General features: G+C 41.8%; 1 protein-coding gene across 2 annotated transcripts in view; it reads right to left on the reverse strand.

Annotated features, from left to right (window-relative positions):
* MBOAT1 (membrane bound O-acyltransferase domain containing 1) overlaps positions 1-24,370 on the reverse strand; it is a 58,712-nt gene that overhangs the window by 12,488 nt on the left and 21,854 nt on the right. For both annotated transcript variants that reach the window (XR_011329188.1, XM_069809202.1), the window contains exons 2-8: positions 22,046-22,191; positions 21,408-21,485; positions 17,007-17,102; positions 7,803-7,858; positions 5,568-5,622; positions 2,605-2,788; positions 774-966 (exon numbers count right to left, since the gene is read on the reverse strand). Coding sequence is in view for 1 of the 2 variants with exons in the window: in XM_069809202.1 (XP_069665303.1) it covers positions 774-966; positions 2,605-2,788; positions 5,568-5,622; positions 7,803-7,858; positions 17,007-17,102; positions 21,408-21,485; positions 22,046-22,191 (808 nt within the window). In the remaining variant the exon portion in view is untranslated. The remainder of the gene's footprint in view (positions 1-773; positions 967-2,604; positions 2,789-5,567; positions 5,623-7,802; positions 7,859-17,006; positions 17,103-21,407; positions 21,486-22,045; positions 22,192-24,370) is intronic.

Genomic DNA, 24,370 nt, shown 5'->3' on the forward strand with positions numbered 1-24,370 from the left:
TTTGGCCACCGGTCTAGCTGGCTCCCAATATAAGAAATTTGCTTCTCTCTATAATGACCCCTCTTCCTTCTTTTCCTTGCAGAGATTCTTGGGTCCTTCCCACTTGTCCTTTGTTCCCCACCTTCCCCATGGTTCTCCAATCCTTTCTCCCGACTGCTCAAAGCTAAAATGCGTACAGGATCACAAAGTGCCTTAGAGGCAAAGCCTAACTTCAGCCCCGCAACAAGCACTACAGCTTTCAAATACAGATGCGTATGCTAAAGATGTCCCTAAAGGAAGAGAGAGGTCCCTAAAGGAAGAGAGAGGTCCCTAAAGGAAGAGAGAGGTCTGTTTGCACTGTAATGTTCTTGTAAAGCCTGAGCCAGCGTGACCAATTTTAACCTCCCAACTGCAAATTATGAATAAAGCATAAAAATCAAGGTTTAGAGGAGGCAAACTTTTTTTTCCTAAGAATTCCTGTAAAAATTATTTTGGTACAAAGTTTTAAGTAAGAAGAAATTGTTACATTGACTTTACTGGCAAGAAGCTGAAAAGCAGATTTGGTTCCAGAGGCAGGGGATGTCAGACAAGCTAGAAGAAATTTTATGCACGTTTTTCAAAACTTTTGACATCTCCCCACTTCAGCAGAGTCCACTGCCTACAGGAACATGTGTACATCTCCCACGGGAACTAGAGGTCTAGGGACTAATTTCACACCCCAATGTTTCAGACCTCCTCCCCCATTTATAAACTTATTTGTTACCTACAAAAATAAATGATGTAGTCAGACTTACCTAACGTCCATGCAAAGTAATACTTTGGTTTTGCTGCCTGTGTTACAACATACAGGTAACCAAGTCTTGACAAGAAGGGTGTTTTATCAAGAAATTCATTATCAATAATATATGCCATGGGAAAGTTCTTGGTAAGTGTCAAGAATAAAATGAGAGATACTAGTGTGATACACAGCTTGTACATCACTGCTCCCTAAAAAGCACAAATAACAATGAAACATTCATTAGAAACATTTGCTTAAGGGGAAAAAAAAAAAGGCAGTACTCATGACATAGAAAAACAATGTGCCTCAAGAACCAATAAAGTTAGCAGTGACAAAGTTGATAATTAATTTAGAAGAGGTAACAAAGAAAAGGCCACAGTCAAAGCTTTGGTCTAATTTGTTTTACTGAACTACCTATAGATAGGTAAAAAGGATAATTAGAAGTCAAAATTGGTGATGAACTTCACAAGAGACTCCTACATCAGTTAGTGAAGGTCCTCAAATGCGAAAGGAAACAAACTAAAAACAAACCCTACAATGTAGAGGAGAAATCTTTCCTACATGGACTATCATCTGCTGGAACTAAAGACTAGATTCCTCCTAGAAGCCAAACCCACCAGTATTCAGAACAATTGTAGGTCTTATTGCCCAGCTACCATCCAGAGGTCTTGCTAAAAATCACATGTCCAAAAAAGCACACGTCTTATACAGCATGCATGCCTTCCCATGATATAAGGTATCTGCTACGCCACACTGTTTTTTACTACCACTCCCTAGCTTTCTATATACTAATATTATTGACAGTCATGTCAGTAGGTAGAAGCTCAATTTCAAACCTACATCATGAGTAGACTTTCCTTGATACAGTCATAATTAAAAAGGTAAATCTGGCACCTGGGTACCATGTAAAAAATGACTCATGTTCTCAAAAGACTAATAAAAGTGCAATATACTATTGAAACAACAATGCATTTTTTGATCCCAAGTACTCTTTTTATATCTTCTTCATATTCAGGAATAAAATAATGTGCAATTATCATTAAATGGTTACTATGCAAATTTTAGTATTCTCTGCTGACTTGCATCTAACACAATACGGGCCTTATTCTGACCTCAGTCAGACTAATGTAAGTCAGAAGTAACACCACTGAAGTCAGTAGAAACACAGCCATGTGCAATGGGAATCAAGTATGTATAAGCATATAATTTCAGAGGAGAAATTCTGCACACACTCAAAGCTACACATTCAGTGTCACCTTAAGGTAAAAGAGAGGAATCTGGTTCTCATGCTATGTTATCCTGCCTTACAAGAAGTTCATTTTATAAGAAGGTCTTAGGTAATATTAAAAAAAAATAAATTGTTAATTGTATGTGAAGAATGACCTCCAAGTCATCTTAAAGTGTGAGATTCTCTTGCAAAGCACCTGGGCAAGCTACAGTTTCTGATTACCTGTGATTCATGTACTTGTACCATCTCCTGCACTATGGGTGAGATTTGACTTTTTTTTTTTCTGACATTTCCTCTTCTGCTTGGAGCTGAACTGCAACTTGTCATTGTCAGAACCTGCAGACCGTTCCCATCACTGCACAAAGGACATCCATTAACCAATGACCCATTTTGCAAGCCAAACGCATTGCATTTGGGGAATTGAAGAGGAAGACACTAGCCCCTTCACCCCGACCCTGTGATAAAAACAGCAGCCACTTCACAGAAAAAAAACACTGTAAAGTTTACTGGGAAGATAATCCAAAAATGGTTTTTCTTCTTAGTTATTAATTATGAGAATCATCTACAAAGCTGTACTCTCCTGGCCTTTGCAATAAATCTTTGTCATTTTAAAACTTACAGTTGGAGAAGGATCAGGAAGTCTGTCATAACCCTTCTGCTTCCAGTTCACTTCTAATAGTTTCATGTGCACATGCCTCCCTTCAATGAAGGCTATATAATCCTTGTAGTTGCTGCAAGGCCCAGCTATGATGCTCATAAAATTGAGGAGATAGCTTAAATACTCCAGTAAAGAAGGTCTTGTCCTGTGAAAATCATCCACGTGTGACAAAAGAGAAGAAAACCAAAACAAGGTAAAATCCAGCAAAGGCTTTCACGAATGCTTTTTGTTGTAGTGTCTGCCTCAGTCCCCAGCTCTCTCCTGCCACTGTCCCCCCAGGTGAAAGCTCACTAGATCTGTTTTGGAGATGATGAAGCACAGCTTCTCTTATATCCTGGTGATGTCTGGCAGATGGCAGACAGAACAAGGGTAATGTGGAAGTGCTTAAGCTACAGGTGAATGAATGCTACTGATTTGAAAAGTTGTAATCTTATTACTAGAAACATTTTAGTTAGAAACAGTCATAAATTTACATGCCCACTCCAAATTGACTTGCACATTTTGAACAGGCCAGCACTACCGGGAGTGACAAACTGGTAATAGTTTTTGGACATCTGTCCAGTATGTCAGGGACCAGTAACGGCTGGCAGACCACAAGCTGAGTAACACTGGTCTCACCAGGCTGTGCAATGCAGTACCTTGCCTTGTTATGCAAACCACAGGGCAGGGAGCATTTAAGACCAGGACTCTCAGGCTTGAGAGAAGCTCTCACCCGCCCTTCAGTTCAGCTTTTTGAAAAATGGGAAGAGTGATGCGAGACATAGAGGAAGAGAATGAAGAGGGACTCTGTCCTACTGTGCAAATAAAGGAAGTAATTGCCTGTATTGCATCACAAACAGGAAAAGGAACTAATGGGAAAAAACACATAAATCAAAAGACAGCTGAAGATGAAAGTCAAAGAAAGTCCATCATGTTCGTTATTTCCATTTTGCAAGTGCATATCCCCCACAAGTTCCTTGCAGGGTTTTGCATTAGATGTAAAATGAAGAAGATCCACTGTCCCTGCCACAAGTCAGTAGGATGGAAAAGAAAGGTGCATAGGCCTCTCACTGCTAGTGTAATTTTTTGTTGGGCTTGGGTTTTTTATGTGGCAGAAAACACCAACATCTAAATTCTGCGCTGGGATACACAGTGCTCTCCACAAATGTGCTAACAGTCACTGTCCAAGTAAATGAGGAGTACCCAGATGAGAACAGAAACTAGGGCACAGTGTTTCAAGACTTTGCTGTCCAAGACACAGATGGACATGCATAAACCAAAACCCACTTAAAATTCTTTCAGACCAAAACATAAATTTCTAGCAGAAAAACTAAGCAACAGTTAAACATTTGCTGTTGCCTACTTTTATTCTGAAGTGGAATTAGTTTGAATAAACAGTTAGCTTAGCCAGGATTTTCTGCATCCACCCTGCTGGTTATTGTAGATGTTAGTGCCCGAATGATATGTTCTCTGGTGAAACCATTTCACAGAAACATGCGGCAAACAATTTGGGGTAAGGCTCATCTTTCTGTTTTGCAGAATCGAGTCCATGATTTGGGCTTCTGAGCTCTACAGTAAGATTAAAAATAAAGTCATTAGTTTCAACTTAGATTCTGCACATGGGTGGGTGGGGAGACATGAGCAATGCACGAAGGAATGTGCAGAGGATGAGTGAGAAACAAAAACAGACCAAGAACAGGAGGGAAGACAAAAGGCTGTATTACCAAAGGGGATTTAAAACTCTTCAGTTATGACTTGTGTGCCACCGACACTTGAGCTATTGGCATGTACTTTTCTATTATGAGCTCATCTACTGTACAAGAAAAAAAAAAGAAAAAAAAAAAAGCCTGTTTGGTGAGAATTTGACTAGAATTAATCATATGGTCACAAGGGCCCACTCCAGTTAAACGTTATGCTGTGAGCTTTAAAAATAGACACAAGGCTATGGGTCACAGCAAATGTTACACGAGTCTCCCTACAGGATTTTTGCTTTTCAAGAAATCCCTCCCTTCTTACTTTTAGAAGCTTATAGGCAGATTTTCTGATGGTTGAATCTTCTGCCTTGGAAATGAAGGAAATAATTTCCTTGGCCTTAAACAAATACTTCATGGTGAAATGTAGCTATGGTTCTAAGACTAAGTCTGTAACACTAATTCTTCAAAAAAAAAAAAAAAAAAAAAATTCACCTGCATCCTGCACTTGTATTGAAAGATAAAATAGAAAAAATAAAAGGCACTCAAACATATGATCAACATGCTATCTCCCTCTAAAGAATGAGAAGACTAGTCATGTAACATGAAAGGCTAGGAGTATTAACATTACTGAGGGAGATAGGAAAAATAAAATTTCAGCCTCCAAAAATTATGGTAAAGAAAAGCAGTACTTGAAGTGTCAGAGTCAAACCAAAATGGATTTTTACTATGCAGTGGTTTGCTGACAGAGGAGGAGCATTCTACTTGGAAAAACAACATATCACAGAGAGGATGAAGACAACAGCCAAAAAGTCCATATAGTACAGTCTTAGCCTGAATGTAAAAGAGTTGTGATTCAGCAAAAACTAGTTTTGTTGCACGTGGAGTATGTACCTAAGTCAATGAGATGTTGCCAAGTACTTCGGTGCTTTACTGACCAGCACAGGGTGATAAAGGCCAAAGTCCTGGATTGAAGAAATAAGGAAGACAGCAAAGAAGCTATATTTGTGTAAGGAGGGCACTGACAGCAGCATTACAAAACCAAAACTGCTCAAGCCAATAGAAAAAGCAGGTAGGACTTTTGGCTTATCACAGACTGGGAAGAAGCAGGGAACATTTTCGTGGCTGGGCCACTAAGTTGGTCCTGACATTGCCAAGGGGAAAAAAACCCAACCAAACAAAAAACCCAAACCCAAACCCTAAACTTCTTTGGATGAAATTAAACACAAATCACTAGGGGAATTAAATTCTTACTTTACAGCAAGCCGATTTTGCTCAGCAGTGAGTTCCTCAGCTTGTCGTCCTATTCCTACAGAGAAAAAAGTCACATTAGATCTTCCCAAAAGCCAAACAGCTATCCCCAAAGCCTTAGGTTTGCATCCCACAGATAGCTTTCTAAAGCCATAAGCTTCAAGATTTCTTTGTCACAGGTGGCTGTAATACAGCTCAATTCCTAACTTTTAGGTCAAGTATATTCATGTTCTACACCACCTCTTTACCCAGTTCCTCACCTCCTTCCCCCTTTCTCACCCTTGCTACACTGTGAGGAAGAGCAGCCGTAGTATTCCCACACACCCAACGCAACTCGCAATGCCACCAACGGGCAGCGACCCCCACCAGCCTCTACTAACAGTCCTGGGCTGGAAAAACCTCTGTTCCCAGAAGCTACTAGCTCATTTAAGCACAAGCCTCCCGCTGGCTCCTCGGTGAGAAATGGAGCATTTCACAGCAGGAGGAGTGGGCAGTGGAAGAGAAACGGGCTCCTGGGGAACAGAAGCTCCACTGGTGTGAACAAGCAGCCTGGCTGCCTGCTGCTGGAGCAAGCCTAAACACACACATCGGTAATAGTCTGGAATTATACAAGGACCAGACTGGAAGGGCGACCTCCTGTTGGGTGCACAGGACCTTTGGGGCCAGAGGTAGTGCACAGACTCGCCGTTCCAGGAAAACTATGGAGAAATCTTGTACGGTGGCCAGTGCGTAAACAGATGTTGCTCATAGCAAATAGCTCAAAACCTTCACTCCGAAGCTGTAGCTGCGCATCCTGTAAGGAATCCCACTGGCTTCAGCGGAACAGTTCACCGTGGGATGAGTCACAGCACTGGATGCTGACCATGCATATATATGGCTTCACAAAATCAGGGGCTTGGCATCAATTAACACTACTGTTCTAAACGGACTGGCCATAATCACCAACACACGCACACAAGACCCATTTCCTAAAAAGACTGCTGATAAGCTGCTCATTTCTCTCTCCACTATTTCAGTTTGTAAATACTGGGAGGGCACGAGTTCCAGGGAGACAATTAAGCACTTAATTACTTAAAGGGCTGAGTATTTTGTTTGTCTGTTTCCATTTATGGGCAGCTGCATTAAATTTTTACAAATAGAAATTTGTCACTGATGCTTGAACTGCAAGCTGCCTCCATTTGATCAACTGCCCCGTATATGGATGTTTACAATGTAATGAGCCTTTTCCACCACCATTAATCTGCAGGATTTCTGGTTTGCTTAAAACGCTCCTGCCTCTGCTGTTACCTTTTCCTTTCTGTCTATTTACCTTCAAAACAGTAGGTGTGCATCTAGGCTGCACACCACTGTGGCACGCAGCGATACCTGAGCTGGCTAGCTTAAATAACAGAAGCAGAGAAGCCTCAGCAACATGAATGTCAACGACAAGGATAATTAGCCAAGCTTCAAGGTGCACCCATTATAGCCAGCTAAAAGCATTAGGCCCACTTGTGTAAACTTGGCTTGCAAACAATGCCAGACCCTGCAGTCTGTGGTGTGGCCATCACCTAAATCCTAGATCATAACTCTATAGCAGGCTACTTATTTAGTCACCTACAGCTTATAACGCAACGGGCCTTGGACCATCAGAAATTCACACTGCAACATCAGTAGACATGAGCAATAACAGTACTGATGACAATTGACATTTCTAGCCTTTGCACTGTACTGGACACAGGCATTTTACCGGGAAATAATAGTGCTCTTTGTCACAGCTTGCAACTATGCTTCTCCCTGCACTGGGAAAATGCTATTGAATTCCATCTCTCAAATCATGGAGTATATTACCACCAAATATCTCAGTGATAGCATATTTTTGTTACATTAACATTAAAGACTGAACCTATGTATCAAAACACAACTCTTGATATTTAAGAATCAAGAACAGCTTCAGAGAGCTTAATGGAGATGCACTGTAGCAGCTAAACAGCAGATACTGGTACTAGCTAAAATCCAAATTGGGCCCCAAGGAAGTAGAGCACCCGAAGGGGAAACCAGTTGTCTTCATTACTGCAAAGACAGTTTGATCCTAGAGAACTGATTAAAACTTGAAGTTTCTCATTTTCTTCCTCAAAGCATTTTTCTTCTTCATTTGGAGCAACTCACTGAACTACATTTACCTACTCCGTAACCCAACTGTAGAATGTGCTGGAATAAAAAGGCTGTCTTCAGGACATGGGAAAAGATTCCTTTTCTTACCATCATGTAACTGGCATGCAAGTGTTGTGATCTTCTGTGTAATTATCATCAGCGGACTGCAACAAAGACAGAAACAACAGTTACATGTCTTGTAATACAAATTATTCCCAACTTTCTTACTGAAATGTCTTTATCCCTTTAAAAGGCATAACCGTGGAACTGTGGAAAACATCCAATTAAAACTGAAGGAGGAACTCAGGCATAAGACAATTGTCTGAGTTCAAAACAACCCCACAGTAACTTGCACTGGAATTTTTAATTGCTAAGTGCGCACAAAGCCTTATTTTATGTCTCCCCATCCTGCAGCAGCGCAAATTGTAATTCAGAAGAAATTGCACCACTAGGAAATACCAGCTTCTGCAGTCCACTGGGCTTCCTTTCAGGCAAAGACCAAATTCAAGCCCCATACGATGCAACGCTCTAATACAGCAATGCTGTTGTAACATAACTCTGGCTCTTCTTACTGTTACTCTCCTATTGTCTGTCTCCTCAGTGCCCTAAAAAAATGTCAACTCTGCAAATACACATGCTTATTTCCCCACATGAATAGCCCTATCAATTAGGACTGCGTGCAAATACCAAAATAGCTATCAGCACAGCAGTTTCCCACTTGCTTCTCAGCCGTGCAACTGCCTTCTGGACAGCCTGTCCAAGATGTACCATCCAGCTGGGAGCGGTTGGGCATGTGGGGTCTGGAGTCTCCCAAAAACATGAGCTAGCTGTACCCAAGCCGTGCGTACAGGCTACAACCACCCAGCAGCTTTGGGGCCAACCAAACAAACAGCGTAGGAATAGCCACTACGTTCAGTAGGGGCTACTTATACTTCCAGTAGCCAGCTTTACTCAGCACTGTAGGCAAATGTGAGCTGCTGCAGCTAAGGAAAAAAGGCAAAACTCAGCTTGGTGGCATCAGGAGCTAGTCCCCAGGAGGGTAAAGGACACAGCCAGGAGCGTTCAGAGGTACGCAAGAAGAAAGATGGAGGGAAAACCATGGGGAGAACTAATCAGTCCCTCATAGGCTGGAGGACTAATTGTGGTCCGTACACAGCTTCTAAGGGCTGTGGAACCCTAAACACAAAACCCGGCGCCGAACACCTGCAATCTGGAAGGACCCATGGCAGGTGAAGGGACAAGGGACGAGCACCTGCTAATAACGCTGCCTCTCCCCATCCTCTCTGCCACTGGGGACACCAGCACAGGGTGCCCACATCTCACACCGCCTACGAAACCTTCACGACCGCAATAGCCAGGGCGTTGTAAAGGGTGATAAGGATATGTCGTTATTTTAAAAGCATTAATTACGATGATTATATGTAAAAACAGTTCCACAGAAGAGATTTGTCTTTGCTGAGGATTAATACAATTGTTTCTCGATTTGGTGATGAATTATCAACATAAACTGTACAGAGGTTTCTGCTTGAACACAAACGTCTTCAACATGGAAATAAAAACCTGAGTTTGTGTACATGCTGTTTACAGAGTTTGACCGGTATATGGAACTTTTTAAAGAGATGTAGATGATTACTCCATTTTAAATATTGTAATATATTTTCTGGAATTCAATGAAAGAAATAAAGCTGAAGGCTATTTTTTTAGTTTGACCACTGTATTTTCTCCACCCATTTGTCAAGGTAAGAAAAAAAAAAAAAAGCATAAGTTATGTTCAGTGGTACCTCTACCTAAAATTACAGTCAAATACTCATGTTCTGCAGAGTTTCTCAAGAGATTCTGAATCATCCTCGACTAAACTGACCTACTGGTTGCAATCAAATGTAAATTCAATGGCTAAGATAAACTATTTGCAATCTGATTATCCCACTATGATAAATCAAACTGATTTTCAAGATAATTCATATGCTGAGCATGGTAAACACAAGAATACTGGAAAAAGAGATTCTTTCATCACAAGTGGTCTTTTTTTTTTTTAAATACTAAATATGGCTGATCTTTTTCAAGAGTCTACATGTAATTCTGCGTGGGTAGAGTAATTTGCATTTTCTACTCAAAAACAGAGAACATGCAGTATCAGCCAATTTCTTAATCAGAAACAATTTTCATCATTCCAGCAGTCTCTACTTGAAACGTCAGTAAAAAAGCTTGCAGATAAAATCCAGAACAAGCTTAAATATACACAGATCTGGAATACAATTGTAACACAAGGTTTTGCACAGCAGCTCCCCTTGGGTCACCTAGACCCCTGATTGCAGCTAAGGGATGGACGAATTCAGCAATGACTTTTCAACCTTCCAGGCAGCTCCAATATTGTGAAATAGTCATTCTAATTTTTATTCCAATTCATCTTTCAAGAAAAGTTATTTATAAGCTATTTTCACCATTATCTTCAACATCCTATTTCTCAAAGTACATTTTCCCATTCAGACAAAATTTAGCTTTGCTTTCAAAGATACACAAATCCCAATCCTTTAAGCATACGAAAAAGCTGATTTTTTTTTTTTAATCCTTAAGAGAGACAGAGGCTGTCAGTGAACCAGCAGTTCTACTGCGACAAACGCAGATTTTTCTTTTGTCAGTGCTTGACCTTTTAGCTTTATGGATGAACGCTAACACTTGTTTCAAATTGGTTCAATTTGTTGCATGTGTTTCTTACAGTAAGAATTTTATGCCAATATCGAAGTGGGTAACTTTAAACCCCAGGCTCAGAGCCAAAACTGTACGCCTTTAAGTGCCTAAATTTAGACACTTGTCTTAGAAAATTGGGCCCCCCCCACTGTAAGCCAGAGAGAACCAAAATGCAAACAATCCTGATGTGCTGATTAACTGAGGGAAGCAGAAGTGCAGCCTGCACTACGGTCGTACAACATATAAACACAGAAGAGAGAGTGATTCTCTCCATCTATATTAGGAATCCATCGCCTCATTGACAGCACGTTGTAACCAGGCAGAACAAGTCAGCCTCTCCTGTGCTTTAATCAGAAAAGATGGACGGTCTGCCTCCCTCAAATCCCAGCTCCAGAGGAGACAAGCGAGCACAGAAGTGATGCTGCTGGCACCGTGGGCGGGAGGGAGACCCACAAAGGGCATCTGAGATACCTTCGGTTCTCTCTCCTGCCATCATCGTATTGCATATCGACCTACCTCTTCTATACCCTACTTGGGAAGGTGGAAGCCTGCTGTATAGTGGCAACGGGATGACCCCCTCTAAATCTTTCACAAGATCAGTATCAGACATCATTAAATGCTTCGCGCAAAGGGTAAGCAAGGTTTCAGGTGAACAGGGAGCATCTTCCACACATCTACCATTCCCTCACTGACTTGATCTCACTGGGGGATGAAGCCTTCGCTGTAGGAAAGGGCAGAGCACAACAAAACTACAGCAGTACTGGACCTATCCCTTCTTTTGGCATCCCTTTGGGGTGCGGAGGTCCCCCACCTTCTGTACACCCACACCCATCTCCACTCCTCCCTGGGGACTCACCCAATCTCGCCTCATTACACACACACAGAGCAAGTCTAAGACTGTTTTTGTTTCTTCAGAATGAAAAATAGTCCTTTCCCTCATATTTGCAGAGCAATGCATGCGGATGCAAGTCTTGAAACAACATTAAAAATTAGACAAGAAAAATACATTTAATTTAGGGGGAAAAATAGTATCATCATTTCCTAAAAACACATGTGAGTTTTGATTATTAAAACTTGGCAATACCAGAGTATTGAATTGTCATTTCTATTCAACCTTTCAGACAAGCTCTAATTTTAAACAGTAAAAACATTGAGTAAGTTGATAAAATATAGCATCATATCACCTAGTCAACTGTTTCCAACATAATAATGTTTTAAACCTTAGATTCTACTGGAAAAAGTCAGTAGTGTTACAAACAAGAAGGGGAGTTAACAAAACTGTAAAACTTCTAATAACCTTTCTCCCAAATTTTTAGACACACAGAGGTTATTGGAGTGGGCCATATTATTAGGTTGAATTTAAAAAGAAAATCTACCTACTATACTTGCATTTACAGATGAAGCATGAAGACCTACCCGTAGGGAGGAAGCATTTGAAATAAAACACATATAAGAAGACTAAATGTATTGAACACGATCATTTTTGAACAGCTTCCAGTCACTTTGCAGCCACATGCAGAATGGTGATTCCACATCCTCTCCTCTTCACCTGTCCTACCAAGCACTACAGTTAAAAACTAGCACAGAAACACAGAATTTGATTTAACTGTGGTGTGACTTCCCCCCCCGCAATGTTTTATATATTGGCCAAGAGTTTAATCTCAGGTTGTAGCTGCATTGTACCTCCTACACACAAACCATAGTGGCCAACTTTTAATTAAAAAAAAAAAAAAAAAATTCAAGAAGTTGTCCCAGGAAGTCAGTATAAAATAGGAAATTTTAACAAATAATAAAAAAACCCAAACTGTCTTTACCTTACATTAGATGCCTTGAAAAATAACACAAGACAAAGATGCAACACTTTACAGAGAATGCTCAATAGATGGATTTACCCTTCTAATTAAACTTTCTAAATGAAAACTTACCAGTTAATGTCATTTTTAAAGATGGCTCGCCCCGACATAAAAAATTTGCCCAGAAGCAGAAGCCAGTGGAACTAAAGATGTCCACATCAGTTGTAGCCTGCTGTGGGTATCCTCCCCATATCACAGGCTGACTTCTGCACTGAACAAGCGTCGGTGCTTACAAGAGAAAAGACATTTTCCAAGCAGAGTCTGCCTGACCTTAGGTAATCCCATGGAGGAGTCTGGCACACGCTCACTAGAAATAGTTTCCACTGACCTGATTTCACTAAGAGAGGAGGTGGAGTCAAAAGGCTCATTGCAGACAAGACTCGAAAGTGGCAAACATTTATTTCAGGTTTATCTCTTTAGCCCTGAAGCCACGATGAGAAGTTCACACAGTCACACTCTGCTACGACCTTAACTGCTGCCGAGGGCATCGCCAAGCCAGGGCCACCACCGGCAGTGGGCTCTCGCTTCTGCTTTCGACAGCAAAATGAAGAAGTGCTGAAGCACACAGAGGAAAAAATACTTCACTGAACACACTCATGCCTCCACAGCAACTTCCAATTTGCTTCATGTGGTTTTTTTAGTGAAAGCTCCCCAAAAGCATTTCTTACGCTTTCATGGTAGAAGCATTTCACTTAAGAGAGTATTGACTTCTGGAGAAGTGTCTGGGGATGTACTAGATGCGTGGAGCTCTCTAGTAGCGACTGCCTGCTTGAATTTTGGCTCATTTCCACACCGCAGCTCTTGCAGGACTTCTGTGTAAGCAACGGCAAGCGATCTCAGTGCAATTTCAAGCGGACAAACACCCAGCGGAGCAGCCAAGCAGCCAGCGGGCACGGAAAAACTGCCTGCCCTCCCTCACCCTGCACCTGCGCTGCTGTACTGCCTCTGGGGACGCGCTGCCGACCAAAGTTACCCAGAGCTGCTGGAACACACACTGCCGACAACGTCTTGCACTTCATGATAAAATAAAAATAAAAATAACCGACTGAACTCGCAGGACCAGTTAGTGTTTCTGCATTGGGTTTTCACATGGTAACAGAATACATCCATGCTTGTTTCCATCAGCAAATGTATTTCCTCTGTAAAGACCGGCTGTTGTACCTTTGTTCCTTTCTTTTGTGGTTGATGCTAAGCCACTGAGAGGGGGAAAACCAGCAAAAAAGCACTAACCTCCCAACAAAAATTCACTGCCTGAAGTGACACTTGTTACTAAAGTCTCTGCTTATATGGCTTTTTGAGAGGCCTCTTTCAATAACCATCCCTTCCTAAGTGGTTTGCTGAGAATGCTGCTGCTATTCTGCATTTGGGATAAAGCAAACAGAGAAAGATGTCCATTCCTTCTGGAGAGCGATGTCCACCAAAACACTCATGTACAAGGCAGAGATTTGACATCTGTAGGGAGGGAAGCTGCTTGAGTCTCCCTGATAATTCAGCTCTGGTCTCTCTAAGACCAACAGAAGACTGAAAGCAATGCCAGTGTGTGTAGTGATTTTCACAAACTGAGTTTCTTTTCTGCAAGGAATGGCACCAAGAAACTCACATATGCACAATCATTCCCTGACATTCACCAAATGAGCTGCAATATTAGGAAATTTTGCTCAGGCACTGCAAGAATTCAAGGAGGACACCAAAAACATCTATGGTCTTAATCAAGCAAAGGATTAAAGTAGACACAACTTAATACAGATGAGGAGCGACTCTGAATTCTGTCCAGATGATCATATGCATATGGCATTTGTTTATCTAGCTTGCTTGATTGAAACCATATCTATTACTAGTTTCCAAAAATCCCAATCAAGATCCCCTGATTTATTTTAAACTAATTTCTCCCTAAAGCCATAATATTACTATACTTGGTCTGAGCCTGTGATACAAAGGAAAAAAAAACCAACCCCAAACTGTATGTTAGTATTACCATTTTTATAAAGTTGTATAGAAACCAGGCAACTTACCAGCATAATCCTCTTAGCATAAAGAAGAAGAAATGAGAGAGAAAAAGAGAAAGAAAGAGTTAGGATTTAGTTTTCCTAGGTACAATGTATAAATGCCATGGCAAACCAAGCAAAATAAAATATGCATGTTTCTCTCAAAGACTGACTTGAATTAAGGGGGGAGCACAGCATCCAGTTATTTTACAATTAGTGTTCAAAAATGAATAGTTTTCTTTGAGAAAGTAGTCAAAAGAAAACTCCTAAACTATGTCACCACATTTTTGTGAAATAATATAAATGAAAGGACTTTGATAAAATATATATATAAATTTTTTAAAACGTAATTAAAGTGTAGCACACTGGAACTGGTTTTCATTAAAACATGGCACTTTTAAAAAAAAAAAAAAAAGGAGTTTTCATCCAAGTACTATGCAATACATGAAAAACTCTTAAATCAAGAAATTGCTGCAAGCAGCTTAAGTAGTTTTGACTGTGGGAGCCAGTGACCAAACCTACCTTTTGCATGATTTAGAAGAATTAACTATTCGCCAGTAAGGAACAAGTTTCCTTACTACTTAACCTTGAAGTGATGAGTCACAGTTTGATTTTCCAGATTACTTAAGACATGACTCAAAAGTTACCTTGTCTGCTCCATCTCTACCTGCATTTTACAAGCTGCGTTCTCAAAATGGGGGGACTCCAAACAAACAGCACAACCATTACTAAAGAACCAAAAAAAATAATATTTGCAAGCACACATCAAAAGGGTTATGCACGCAAGCTGTTAAGTGCACAAAGCAGGTCAAGAGAGCGAACGAGGTATGTCAGCTTTCAGCACCAACACTGGGAAATGCTCATTTAACATCTGGCTGGTCACTTTGGGGAGCTGACATTGGAAAGCTGATGGCACTAGAACTGCCACGCAATAGATGTGGAACCATCAAACGTGGGAGAACAAGCAAGAGGAGGGTCAGTTGCTGCTCATATATGGTAAAACTGTGGTAGGGGGTGTATTTTGTCTCTCTGGGTCATCACATCTGTTTAGGTATGTGCATAAAGCCTCAGTGGGCACATATTATTTACAGCTGAGGAAAACAGGTTTTAAGACAGATTTATGAAGCTGACCTGGGTTTCAGCACTTTGGATTGCAAGTTTTTATTAATACCACTACAACATTTTTATTTATTCTTAGTTTTTAAAATATACCATGAAGATGTAGTTCATATCCAAACTACATTTTCCAGTTGTTTACTACTTCACAGTTTTATGTTTGACTGAAGTTTAGGAATTCGTTTATATCTTGAAACATCAGGACAAAAATCAAACAACAAAGTTCAAGTATTATTCTTGCAGTACCATTATCATCCTCAAGCTCATCATTAGGTAAGAGCAGCTCCTTTTTCATCAAGAGAGAAGAAAATGCTACATAGTCTATAATTTAACCAACTACCATTCCTCTTCTTCTACCCCCAGTCTCAGCTGGATCTTTATTACATGTCTTCAGAGAGAGACAGCTAACACACCTCACAGTGCATTTCTGAATGCACTATTCAGAAAAACATGCTCTCTCGCATTTCTCTTTCATACACACACAGAGCTATAGCATTCCAATCCCATTTATAGGCTTCTTGGTACGTCATGCTCTTTCAGGACATGCTTTTTTTTGTGTATTAAAAGAACCGCAGAAAAAATTATAGAACTAAATTTCTCTAAATATAAGAGTTCCCTTTTCTACCCCCTCCTCTAATTAAAAAAACCCTCAAAAGTCTCAGAGGAACTTCCCCTCCCACCCCCTGAAATTTAATTAAATGCTTAAACCCACCACCTCACACAGAGACACATGCACACAGACAGCAAAAACCTTCGGTTTCCTACTCTATGACTGTAAGACGACAGAGGCTTGGAAGAGGCATCTACAACTCACTGTGCTGGTTTACAGAAATTTTTCATAGTATGTTACTAATGACTCCGCATTCAGACATTCAGTTAAACAAGTGGAATACAGATTAGCACATTGTTTTTAAATCATGCAAAAGCATGCCTTCCTCTCATAAACAAAATATATAGGGTGAGCTGTTCGTATTTTCGCAAAGCATCCTCTACTGCTTCAGTGAAATCAGAGACTACAGTATATATGAAAAACACTGTTCCACAGAAATGCATGGCATATAAAAAGTTGTGCTATTTAAACAGCAACCACAATCTGCTGAGAGAACCCGTAAGACCGGCGCCGACAGCGAAAGCTGATCTCGTGTCTCTCTGCGCCAGTTACCCATCCACCTACCCACCCACGTCCCAGCTCCCCCAGGCACTCAGCCCCTGCCCAAGCCCTCCCCTCCCACCCGCTGGGGTGCCTGGGGTGGGAAACACCTTCCCATTTGGGGCATCAAGGTAAATCAGAAAGCGGGAAAGGACGACCTGGAGCTGATGGCTGTGCCTAGTAAGGTGGGAGGAGAGCAGCCCACCCCACCTCTGGGCACAGACCACCAGGGACCAGAGCACCAGCCATGCCACTTGCCAGGGCTGCTCGAGGTGGAAGTCTAGCTAACCAAGCTCTACCTTCCTAACTAGATAGTGCCTAGCAAGAAGACTGCAGAAACAATGAGTCAATGCAAAAATCACATAGTGTTTATTCCTTCCTGAAAAAAAAAAAGTCTTAGAAAAAGCTTAAGGGAAACAAAATTGCAGGCACTCCCGAGATAACATAAAAATTATTCTTAAAATGTACTAAATTTAAATAATACTAATTGACACAGGACCCAGCTTGCAGACTCACTCACCCGGAAAAATCTGTAGTGAGAATACCATAATGAAATATGTATATTCGGCTTATGTGGCACAACGTGAGGTATCCCATAGCTACGACAAAGGAGTACCTAAAAACATAACATACAGAACACAGTTACCAACACAAGTACCAACAAGAACTAGAATCACTCAAATTGGGTTTGGGCTTGCTTAGGACTGGAGTTTGATTTTCGCAAATTAAGTTGTTAACAAGTCTGAAGATATGTTACAAGATCTGGCAGAAATTTTCAAAGAGGTTTTGTGTACCCAGCTGAAACATTACAGAGGTGTCTCCTCACGAGGGGGGTGGGAAAAAAGAAAAGAAGAAATAGGATCACTTCAAGTTGGGCATTTCAATTTCAGTGTTCCCACCCTCATATATTAATTTGAAATTGCTGTCTGACTCAAGTATTTGAAACCAGATGATACTGTAAGTGCGTCACTGAAGTTATCCATTGCCTTTTTTTATCTGTAAATGTTCTTTATTTACATGTACAGCTCTTCCTCAGATCTACCAGAAACTAAAACATTTCAAGTTTGAGATATTTCCTCTCTTCTGACTTTGTGTAAAGGCAGATATTGACACGTAGCCTAATCTTTTCAGCTCTAAACGCTGAAAGATGCCCCTTTCCAGAAGAAGCATTCCTTAAGCAGAGCTTGACAACTTCACTCAGTTTTTCAAGATGATCACAAAATTGTGTTAGGCAGGACGATAGCATGACTCTTTCTATCTGAAGAGTTGAACGGTCTGAGGGCTGGAGGCATTGCAGTATCTAGGTGGGGCAGATGCAGCCTTTCCTACAACTAACTTTGCCCTGTATTTACCCAAGCAAGAAAGAGGATACTGGGGAGGTAAGAAGCAGATGGATATTTGGAAATAAGACTGACAAATGAAGCAAACTAGACAGTGCAACAGAGAGCTGGGACACCAGAATGGAAGGCTTGCATCACATGGACAGGCCAAGACCAAGTCTACTGCTGTCCTCCACATCAGGAGAAAATAGTCACGTGGAGGAGAAGATGCAAAACTCTACAGAGGAACAAGACTGCAGCTTTAAAAGAAATGAGTTTTTCCTCCCTGGGGACTAACAAACTGCAGTGTGAGTGACAGTGATGGATGGCAAGGCAACCTGCAGGTCATATGGCCCACAGCAAACAGCTGGATGAAAGGCAGACTGAGGGACATGACAGCTTCTTCAGGAAATTCAGAGCAGAATTTATCTTATTTTATCTGGGTCAGGCATCCAGTCCAGGCTCAGAGAGGCTCTTGGGCTCCCTCTCATCAACAGAAAATGGAAAGCATCCCTCCAAAGGCAAGTCATCCAGCTCAGACATGTAACAGTAATAGATCATAGAATGGTTTGGGTTGGAAGGGACCTTAAAGAACATCTAGTTCTTTAAGTTCCAACCCCAGTGCCATAGGCAGGGACACCTTCCACTAGACCAGGTTGCTGAAAGCCCCATCCAACCTGGCCTTGAACGTTTCCAGGGATGGGGCATCCACAGCATCTCTGGGCAACCTGTTCCAGCGCCTCATCACCTTCAGAGTAAAGAATTTCCTTACATCTAACCTAAATCTACCCTCTTCCAGTTTAAAGCCATTACCCCTTGTCCTGTCACTACATGCCCTTCTAAAAAGTCCCTCTCCACTTTCTTGTAGGCCCCCTTTAGGTACTGGAAGGCTGCAATAAGGTCCCCCCAGAGCCTTCTCTTCTCCAGGCTGAACAACCCCAACTCTCTCAGCCTGTCCTCATAGGAGAGGTGCTCCAGCCCTCTGATCATTTTTGTGGCCCTCCTCTGGACCCGCTCCAACAGGTCCATGACCTTCTGATGTTGGGGGTCCCAGAGCTGAACGCAATACCCCAAGTGGGGTCTCACCAGAGAGGAGCAGAGGGGCAGATTCCCCTCCCTCAACCTGCTGGTTATGCCTTTTTTGATGCAGCCCAGGATGCCGTTGGTGTTCTGGGCTGTGAGCGCACATTGCCAGCTCATGTTGAGCTTCTCGTCAACCAACACCCCCAAGTCCTTCTCCTCAGGGCTGCTCTCAATCCACTCATCGCCCAGCCTGTATCTGTGTTTGGGATTGCCCCGATCCATGTGCAGGACCTCGCACTTGGCCTTGTTGAACAGGTGGGATGAAGTATCTAAAATAGGCCTCAACACTTAAATAATTGTAAAGCACCTAGATTGAAAGGGGGACAAGCAGGGGCAGCTGCTGCAGCTGGGAGCATTTCTGATGCTGGATTAAATTTGTCCTTTTATAGGCCTTGAAGGCTGGAAGCCTCACCAGAGAGCAAACTAGCAGAAAATAACCAGGGGAAGGAGCGTGCAGGTTAAACTATGTAGTTTCTTTACTCCATTTGTTCACTTCCACTTGTGTTTTGGGTGGAAAAAACCCCAAGTTTTGCACCCCCGCTATGAAGGATCCAGTGCTCTTACAGGCCCTCTGAATGTACAGGTCTAGCCCTTAAACTGGCATTTTTCAAGCTTATTCTCAAGCAGCTTGAATACACTGTTATTTTGCCAAAATTAATAATATGGATGTACTTTGAGTCACACTGCTATGGGTAGTGGAATACAGTAGAAAAGTCCTAACCCAACCCTCCCAGCCTTCCTAAGGTTTTTCAGCACATTGGACTGCTATTTCGCATTGACTCAAATCAACGCACGGCTATCTCGCAGCAGTGGGCGACATTATATTAACCGGCTTAATTTGTGCTGCAGTGTACAGCTATTTTTTTCCATTGTGACTAATTGGCTGAACAGTAAGAGTGAGGGGGTTTCCAGTTGAAACTGTGCCCATTTCCCTACCACCACCACCTCCACTTCTCTAGGAAGACATAAGTGTATTGGATGATTCCCTCTGTAGACTTGGTTCCTCTGATCCACAATGAATAACTCCTGCATTTCCCCCAAGTGATGGGCAGGGACAATGACCAGGAGACAAGTAATACACATTCTTAGCACCTTTTCCTTCTGGTCTCTGGATGGCATTTCTTTCATTAACATTGTCCAATTACTTTTTTTTTTTTTTTAATTATTCATTACCTCTGGACTTCTGGGCTTTGCACTCAGTGAGGGGGTGGAAAAAAGCTCCTTGATTAATATCTGTCTTGCTGGTGCAAAATGCTAGTGACTGCTATAGACAAGCCTGTCATGGTTCACATTTCTAAACAATCCTAGACAAATCATAAGTAATGGTTGCCATTTGGATATTAGAGAGGGGTTGCCTCAGGAAGAGACAAAGAAGAAGCAGAGATGATTATCTGAGCATTAGACCGTCAGACAGCCCTGGCCCTGAAGACAAACAAATAAAGGGTTTCTGTTGCCCAGCCCAGCCGATGGGGATGTGAGCATTCAGCAGCAGCGATGGAAACAGCCGCATAGAGACAGAAATCACGTGTAACATGCCTAAATCAAACCACAGTATTAACCATATGCTGTTAGAGAAGCCAGCACAAAAGTGGGAAGAATGGCCAGCTCATCCTTCTAGCCTGCTATAAAGTAGCAGTTTTACAAATAAGAATTCCTAATTATGATCAATAAGAAAAAAAACAAGTCCACCTACACAATTTTAAAAACTCCCACGTGCTGACCTCTAACAGAGAGTATGTTACCCACATGAGCAGGCTCAGTGACCGAGCAGAAAAGTTCTTCCATATGAACTTTCTCTTACTCAGTGAAAGAAGCAGATGTAACTACCACGTAGTTTCCATTTTCATATGAAAGTGCTTTTTGTCTTTTGGCCAGGAAGGTACTCATTTGATAAAGCACCTTTAGGAGTCTTAGATATCTTCCTTCCTCCGAGACATTTGTATAGGGAAAAGAAAGATCCCATGGTCAAAAATGTCTCATGATGATGCTGCAAGCTTCTGCTTCAAAGCAGTGACATTTCTGGTACTTTCTACTTTTTTAAGCTCAAAGCCTAGTACCAAATGCAAGACTTAATTTTGTAGATCACTAAGTTAAGCTGCCACAGTGACCTTATTTGAACTGCCTAACTCAAGAATAAGTGGAAAATACCTAAAGGCCAAACAGCAAGGGGGAAAACACATTAAAAAGGATTGTCAAAGGCAATCCTCAAAGACACCAGACCAAGGAGAATATGACTTCATTATGCTTAGGAAACCAGAGGTTTGGGCAAAAGTTTTTAAGCCCGCAAAAGCTGCCTTTCGAGGCCAGCAATTTCATAGGGAAATGCAATATATCAATGCAAAAACCACAAATTGAGATTACAGCTGCTTCTGTAACTGAATGAACAAAGCTCCTGCAAGTAACTGGGAAAGAAAGGCAGGAAAGAAGTGAAGGTGGTCCTAAAAAACCCTCATGCTTCTCCATGAAAGGGGAGAAGTTGTCAGAGGGGCAGCTCCAGTCTTGCAACCACATAAGCTCACCTGTGGATGTTGGGAATACTCGCCATATTCATAATGCCATAGTTCATCATCACCAGGACAAAAAGATGAATGGAATACCTTGAAGACAACAAAGTGAGTATTTAGATAATTTCTATGTGACCTGGAGGGGCTGGCAGTTCAGAGCAAGGGAATAATTTTCCATGCAAATGAAATAAATGTGATGTCATATCAGGGTATCAGTAAACATGGATTATCACAATGACATCCTTATAGCCTGATCATCCAACATAGATTAATACTTATTGACAAGATATCGTCAATGTGTTTGTTTCATTCAGAGAAAGAGCAGCTTAGCTCAAAGTGCACATTCAAACTACACACATCTTTTCCAAAAGAGGTATCTTCACAGCAGACTGGTGTGGCTTTAACTTCCAGAACAAACATCACAGATTAAATACTTCACTTACAAATACTTTCATGGCTCATTTTATTTTGAGGGTTTGGCATGGTTATGCTGGTTAGGTTTTTTAGGTTTGGGGCTTTTTTTTTGGGGGGGGGGGGGGTTAGGATAACACAGAATGTGCCTTAAGACTAAAAAGATGTAATTCAGAAAAGCTGATATGAATTTTAAAAATATTTTTACCCAAGCCTTGTCTACATGGTGACTAAATACTCACCACCCAAAGCAGAAGACAGCAAAGTATATTCCAAAGAGGGTGGCAAATGCATGGCGAACAGCAGAGCTGGCATGACTGGGACCCAAGTAAATACGAAACCAAAACGCAGCCAAAAGTGCAAACAGTTGACAGGCTACAAAATTGATCTGTAAAAGACAAACAAAACAAAAAGTGGTTGTGATTCTTGGGGGGGGAGTGAGGGGGAAAAAGTTTCTCCATTCTCAGAACAACAAAGAGTGGAGCCAGGAAAAGGGAGGAAAAAAGTGAGAGCAATGAATCTTTTGTTTTCTTAGCATTCTCACTTGTGAGCCCAAGCGGTAACTTTCCTTGGCCAACGACAGAAGGGATTAAACAAGCATGTAGCCACCCAAAAACTCAGACAAGCAGGCTCCAGCTCCCCGAGGTACAGGCGGGCTCTGGGCAGCTGGCACGCCAGCCCACCCCACATGCAGGGGACGTCACCCCCCTCTCCGTCCTCCTGGTGGGAGGCAGAGGCCAGGAAGCAGACTGGGACTCTGAAGCATCGTCCCGGTGCCTGACTTCCTCCACAAACCCCAAAACATGGGCAAGATCAACAATCCTGATGTGACGCTGTTTCACAAGCAATAACTGGACAGCCTTCTTAGCCGAAATGCTCCACTCTGCAGCATCCTCCAAGGAGGCCTTTCAACTTACCACTTTTTTGCAGCTCGAGAGCGCAAAGAAAACAACTGTGCTCTACCATCATGCAGACAGCTAAAGGAAAATGCTTCTCAATTGTTCTTTGGCTACTGTGTGTCTCTATAGAGCATGGGAAGTGATCTGGCTCTGTTGTAAGGAGGTAGCAATGGCAGTGGGAGCACAAGACAGGTATATGCAGAGGGCAAGCAGTCCATGACTAGCGGCTACTCCTATCAGACACAGGGACAAGCAAAAGCTTCAGTGTCCTCAGAGAAAAACCAACACCAAGCTGCCTTTCTTCAAGTCACCTTCTCTTTGACAGCCTCAGCAAAAATCCCAGAAGCCAGAGGAACAACAGAGCTCAGGAGCTGTCTCTAACAGACCAATACTCTGTTAGGATGCGACATCCGTAAGACCAACCTGGACCCTAGACAGCTGGAGTTAAATTCATTTATTCAGCTGCAGTCTTTTTTTTTTTTTTTTTTTTTAAAAATTCACCCTGAGCTCTCCAGCAGCAAGTCATCCTAGACTGAGCAAAACTAAATAGGCTGCAACGTCGAAGCAATCACTTGGATTAGAGGATTATCCAAAGCTATCGGTTCAGGACAGGATGATACATCTCACTCGGAAATGCTCTGACATGCTGGCTGTCCAGAGGTGGTTGGATTCATCCAGGCTTCTTGCCAAAAACATTTACAATGTGTTTAACAAGACACTACAGTCCCAAACTGCTTTTATTCTGATGGACTATATCCAACATGGTGCTGTTCAAGCAAATGCTTTTATTAAAGGTTTGTTGGCTACGTTGCTGTAGTTCCTTTATTTCCGTGATGCAGGCAGCCATGCGATAGAATAATGCAATAATTTAAATACTTAGATATGCTGAATTTTAGTTCTTTGGAGCAGAGACAATATAAATTTATTTCTTGTTCATGTAAACACCCAGCATTTATAACAGACGGTATCATAGAACTATACCCAAAAGCAAGTAATTAGCAATGTCTTATTATGACAATACTTTACACTGTATTTAAATAAGACGATTCTTATTTTCTGTGCAAGATTTAAAAAGAGAACAGAATTGCACTGGTCTCACAAAACCCAGTTGCTGTAGTACAAATCCCAAACTCTCATCTGGTCTATTACCATGCTGTTAACACTCAAACCACCAACTCCTCCCTCCCCTCCTTCCACAGCCGGAGGTACCGCAGAAACGGCTGGAGAGGACATCCCCCACAGGGCTGCTCTGACTGTATGCTTTCTAAGCAAGTCCCCAAGACTAATGGATGCCAATTCATCAATGACAATTCGGTGAACCTTAATCCCATCTCAGCTTGGTCCCACTTAGAGTCATACTAGTACATCCAGTGCAGCTCTACTTGGTGGCATGCAGAGCCCCTCTGATTCAGTATAAAGAAGGAAACTGCAGAGACTCCAAGAAACCTGATGTGGCTGATTGTTTAAAAGTCAATACCCCCTTCTGTGCAGCATCACTCACGGAAGCTTTACACCAGTAAAAACCATCAAGATAAGCAAGCATTTGCTTTTTACTTTCATCCAGTTCTTGTATGTTCAGTTTGAGGTGTTAAAGATCCTGGGACTTCAGAGGTTCACATACACAGCAAAATGGAAGTGCAAGATCCCATGGCGGACACACCTGTAATA

This window comes from Haliaeetus albicilla, chromosome 21 (genome assembly GCF_947461875.1).
Source record: "Haliaeetus albicilla chromosome 21, bHalAlb1.1, whole genome shotgun sequence".
NCBI classification, from domain to species: domain Eukaryota; kingdom Metazoa; phylum Chordata; class Aves; order Accipitriformes; family Accipitridae; genus Haliaeetus; species Haliaeetus albicilla.